The sequence below is a fragment of the Ornithodoros turicata genome, chromosome 6 (assembly GCF_037126465.1).
Source record: "Ornithodoros turicata isolate Travis chromosome 6, ASM3712646v1, whole genome shotgun sequence".
In the NCBI taxonomy this organism is placed as follows: Eukaryota; Metazoa; Arthropoda; class Arachnida; order Ixodida; family Argasidae; genus Ornithodoros; species Ornithodoros turicata.
Genome location: NC_088206.1, coordinates 42,210,035 through 42,215,597, shown reverse-complemented (window position 1 = coordinate 42,215,597; position 5,563 = coordinate 42,210,035). Strand labels below are relative to the sequence as shown.

General features: G+C 49.8%; 1 protein-coding gene and 1 long non-coding RNA gene across 2 annotated transcripts; both read left to right on the top strand.

Moving 5' to 3' along the window:
• The first annotated feature begins 644 nt into the window (after window positions 1-644).
• LOC135397916 (uncharacterized) lies at window positions 645-1,390 on the top strand. The gene is made up of 2 exons (XR_010423876.1): window positions 645-749; window positions 1,215-1,390. It is a non-coding gene; the product is annotated as an uncharacterized LOC135397916 (long non-coding RNA).
• Window positions 1,391-2,928: 1,538 nt separating this feature from the next.
• Window positions 2,929-4,143, top strand: LOC135398539 (uncharacterized). The gene has a single exon (XM_064629938.1). It carries the CDS (start codon window positions 2,929-2,931, stop codon window positions 4,141-4,143), a length of 1,215 nt encoding a protein of 404 aa, XP_064486008.1.
• The last annotated feature ends 1,420 nt before the right edge of the window (window positions 4,144-5,563 follow it).

The following is a 5,563-nucleotide window of genomic DNA, read 5'->3' as shown; positions in this document are numbered from 1 at the left end:
GAAGACATGTTGCGTGCGTACACGTTGCACGAAGAAAAAGAAGAGACTGAGACTCGAAGAAAAATGCATCGCTTTTATTTACACGTCGTCGTCGTCCTCTACATCGGAACTGCGTTCCCAATACAGATTGTCCAGGCTAAAGTTGGACTTCTTTTTCGCCAGTCTGTCCGCCGCTAAGATGCGGTCGAGCGTCTTCATCTTGTCCTCACACATTTCTTGACGTGCTTGCAACCATTCCAGACGGTGGACTTGAAAGGCTTCCTCCACGATGCCGCGTATAAATTCGCGAAGTTCTTCGTTTTTTGTCTTTTCCTTGCGACGACGAGAAGCGCAGGAGAATAAACCACACATGGCGTTTTCCACGTCGGTCAGAATGATGACGTGAGCGCGGTGCGCGCTGCCTTTATACAGATAAACGCGCGCGCAAAGAAACGAAAGTGAAACAGAAGCCACCCGTCGCGGCTAGGAGCGCGCGCGCGCGCAGCAGAGAGTCGAAACCGAAAACACCCGCGGGCGGCGCAGAGGGCGCTAAGAGCGCGCGCGCGCGCATGCGCGGACGGGTGGAGCAGAGGGCGCGCGCGCATCCATAGCTGCCGCGGCGCGTCGCCTCATTCAGTTTCTCTCGGGCTGTCGCGGAAGACGCACGTGCGCTCCGCGCTCGCTCAGTTTCTGGCTGGCTCTCGTAGAGAGCAGACGTGTGTTCTCCGCGCTCGCTCAGTTTCTGCGTGGAAGTTGCCGCGGGGGAAAAGGTGAGTGATTTGACGTGCTCCTTTTCTCGTATGTTTGCCGTGTTTAGCGGTGACCGCGCTCGTGTTAAGCCTTTTCTCGCATGTTTAGACTTGTTTTGCGGTGTCCAAGCCTGTTGACGCATGTTTAGCGATATGTGGTTCCCGCCTTGTGTTAGCTGCGTAGTGTTGAGGTTAGGCCTAAGCGATCGCCCCCCGTAAGCCTTTTTCCTCGTATGTTTAGACTTGTTTTGCGGTGAGCAAGCCTGTTGACGCATGTTTAGCGATGTGTGGTTTCCGCCTTGTGTTAGCTGCGTAGTGTTGTTGTTAGGCCTAAGCGATCGTCCCCGTAAGCCTTTTTCCCCGATGTGTACTGTTTTCTGTTTAGCAGTAGCGGTTAGACCTTTTCTCTCGCATGCCTAGACTTGTTTAGCAGTGCTGTCATTTTTACCTGCCGCGAGTATCTTGTTCTCTGTCTTTCTCGTCTAGAGCTATGATGGTGGCGCCATCTGGTGTGATGCCTTGCAACTAAGTGGCCACCTGTCGTCGATCTCTGCAACTGCTGGGTGCAAACTACCAACATGGCGGGCGCTGGTCACTCGGGTGTTGCGGAGCGGCTTCTTCGCCGCGGCATCGTTGATTTTCGAATAAATTGTTTCTCTCCACTCTATTTCTATCTTTTTATTTTATTTTCTGCCTATTTTTTATTTTTTATGACCACGATTATCCGGAAATGCACAACTGGTCTGGACGCGAGATAGACATTCCCCAATTAGTGTGATGGCTCCCTGGAGGGTGCTGATTAATGTGGGGGGTCCCAATTAGCTCTAATTGCTAATTATGCAAAAAATATTCCAGAAGCCGGGAGAAGTCATGATAGAAAACAACGAAATTGCACACCGGCTTGACGCAACAAATAACAATTTTAATGCAGACGTTTCGTCTCCCATGCGGGGGACATCATCAGTGAAAACAAAATGAGAGGCGACCGCAACCAGCGGATTACTTAACCAGGTCGGCGAACACTTCGGGGAGGGGGCCGCGATTGGTATTACACACTGAAGGTTCTCCTCGCAGGTGCCATGACTCAAGCAGTTTCCTGGGGCCCCACCTTTGTTCCCTAGCTAAGGTCACAGCATTCGCGTAGTCAAAAGAGTGATCTGTGTTCAAACAATGTTCGGTGAGCTCTGTCTTAGATCGCGTTGCGTTTGTTGAGTTGCGGACATCTCGTTCGTGCTCTTTTAGTCTTGTACTGCGCTTGCGGCCCGTCTCTCCAATGTAGGACACCTCGCAACCGAGACACTGTACTTTATACACAACACCCGTCTGGGACTCAGGGGGAATATGGTCTTTTGGCTTAGAAATCAGTGAACGAAGTTTCAGGCAGGGCTTGAATGCAGTCTTGATTTTTAACGGGAGGAGGGCTCGCCGAATGGATTCTGATACACCTTTGACGTATGGATGGTGACGATGCCGTGTCGGAAATCGTCTTTCCTTCGGGTCCTGGGTTCGTGCATGCGTTTTCGTGTGTTCTCAAAGAAACGTAGCGGGTATCCTCGTTTCATGAGTGACTCCTTGATTATCATCTCCTCGGACGTACGTTGTTCCGGGCAAGAGGCGAAATCTTCACAGCGTTGAAGCAGGGTTCTCACTACACTGCGTTTGTGTTCAATCGGATGGTAGGATTCGAAATTTAGTAAATTACCGAACGAACCTCACGCGGAAGGAACATGCAGCACTACGCGATCTCCGGTCAGACGACTCTATCATAATCCTTCCGGCGGATAAGGGGAAAGGCACCGTTGTACTGGATAAAGACCATTACTACGCCAAAATGCAGAAGATTCTCGATGATGCTTCCCATTTCATCACGCTGCCGAATGATCCTACCTAGAAATCTGAACGCCGTCTTGTCGATCACCTCCGTGACCTCAAGAAAAAGGAACGCCTCGATGAAGTGACGTATCGACGCCTGTTCTCGTCGGATGGCTTAACACCCAGACTCTACGGCCTCCCCAAAATTCACAAGCCTGATTGCCCCTTACGACCCATCGTTTCTTTTATTGGATCCCCAACATATAACCTGTCAAAACACCTTGTGAATTTAATCACCCCAGTCACCGGACGGAATGGTCTGACACTGTCTAACTCCAAGGAGTTCGTTCGTTTGATTCAAGATCAAGTCGTCGATGACAACGACATCATGGTCTCTTTTGATGTTGTCTCCCTTTTCACTAACGTCCCCACAGCGTTAGCAGTGAAAGTGGCTGAAGCACGACTACGTGACGACAGCACCCTTCCCACACGTACGTCTCTCACAGTGGAGGACATTATCATCCTGCTACGCTTCTGTCTGAACCAATCCCATTTTTCGTTTCGGGGGCAGGTCTACCATCAGATTGAAGGTTGTCCGATGGGCAGCCTGGTGTCCGTGACAATGGCTAATCTAGTCATGGAATATGTTGAAGAATCTGCCTTCCAACGATTTACCCACAACATCAAGTTCTACCGACGGTATGTCGACGACACTTTCGTGATCCTAAATCGCAACCTCCTAGACGAATTCCATTCGACCCTGAACAGCATTGAACCGTCCATTCAGTTCACTTGCGAACTTGAACAGGAGAACCGGCTCCCCTTCCTGGACGTGTCCGTACGCAGGCTCACCACCGGCCTGATTCAAACTTCCGTCTACTGCAAGCCCTGTGATACCGGTAATTTCCTAAATTTCGAATCCTACCATCCGATTGAACACAAACGCAGTGTAGTGAGAACCCTGCTTCAACGCTGTGAAGATTTCGCTTCTTGCCCGGAACAACGTACGTCCGAGGAGATGATAATCAAGGAGTCACTCATGAAACGAGGATACCCGCTACGTTTCTTTGAGAACACACGAAAACGCATGCACGAACCCAGGACCCGAAGGAAAGACGATTTCCGACACGGCATCGTCACCATCCCATACGTCAAAGGTGTATCAGAATCCATTCGGCGAGCCCTCCTCCCGTTAAAAATCAAGACTGCATTCAAGCCCTGCCTGAAACTTCGTTCACTGATTTCTAAGCCAAAAGACCATATTCCCCCTGAGTCCCAGACGGGTGTTGTGTATAAAGTACAGTGTCTCGGTTGCGAGGTGTCCTACATTGGAGAGACGGGCCGCAAGCGCAGTACAAGACTAAAAGAGCACGAACGAGATGTCCGCAACTCAACAAACGCAACGCGATCTAAGACAGAGCTCACCGAACATTGTTGGAACACAGATCACTCTTTTGACTATGCGAATGCTGTGACCTTAGCTAGGGAACAAAGGTGGGGCCCCAGGAAACTGCTTGAGTCATGGCACCTGCGAGGAGAACCTTCAGTGTGTAATACCAATCGCGGCCCCCTCCCCGAAGTGTTCGCCGACCTGGTTAAGTAATCCGCTGGTTGCGGTCGCCTCTCATTTTGCTTTCACTGATGATGTTGCCCGCACGGGAGACGAAACGTCTGCATTAAAATTGTTATTTGTTGCGTCAAGCCGGTGTGCAATTTCGTTGTTTTCTATCAATTGCTAATTAATGGCGTCCAGACGAAGATGTGCGTTTCCGGATAAACGTGGTCAGTACTTACTACTGGCCAATCGGTGGCGGCGGCCAATCAGAGCGCTTAGAAAGTCTGGGCGAGTGATCAGTAGGCATAGAACGGACCAATCAGCGGAGCTCAGCGATCGGCGTGCACCAATCAGCGTGAAGTGGGCGGAGCAAAGTAATTAGTCTAAAAGGGCGGAGCTACAGTCAACCAATCAGCGATCAGTGGGCTTAGCATGGGCCAATCAACGTGAAGTGAGCGGAGCCAAGCCAACTAATTAGCATTAAGGAGCGGAGCTACGGTGAACCAATCAACGATCAGTAGGCCTGGCATGAGCCAATCAACGTGAAGTGGGCGGAGCTAATGGCGGCTACTCAGATGGCTTTGGAATTGGATGTGTTTGCTTAGAACTGGATTGTGTTGGCTTAGCAGTGGATTTTGGCTTAGAATTGGATTGGAATTGGATTTGAGAAAACTCTTGGCTATAGGACTTCTAATTATACTACTAGCATTGCAAAAAAAGGGCTTAAACAAGGGCTTAATCTGAACGCTGCGTCAGCATCATTCATCATCTCACAATAAAGTTGTTGTTGTCAGCCTCTGCACAAGCATTTGGGTGGATCTGAAAAGGACCTTTTTTTTCTTTTTTGTTTCCTTCTTTCAAGTTATTTTGTCCTGGCATGTAGCTGTGAGATGTCACTAGAAGCCATGAAGTCATTCCCCATTCTCTTTACTTCTTGAACTTGGATGAAGAAAGCACTGTTCTTGAAGATCCTAGTTTGTCAGAGGCATCGTACAGGCCTGTAGAAACCAGGTCTCTGAGCAAAATTGTTGTGCACACATGTACATTGTTTGATGCCGTTTCATGGACGCGATGTTGTTGGCGCTGGCGCTTTCGAGGATCAAAATTAAGCCCGATCTTTTAAATTCGATTCCACGTCACCCGGGCAGTTTTGGAAGGAGAAAATTTGGCAAATAGTTCGTGGTAGTGTACCGAACACATTGGTATTGCATTCGTAACCATGGTTCCGGATGCGACAGTCACTTTAAAGTGTTTGAGGAAAGCCCAGCCCAAGACACAGCCTGCACCCGGATTCGAACGCGGGTCACCTCCCGGTCTCACCTCCCAGGCATGGTATGCCAGGATAAAAGGTGCCTCACATTCTAACATATAGTGACCCTCAGCCCCAGGATGGTCACCGCTGGTTCAGCAGCGTTCGCGAAGTGACTCGGATTTGACCCTGTTTGGGGCTGCTGGTTCTGCTTCCAAA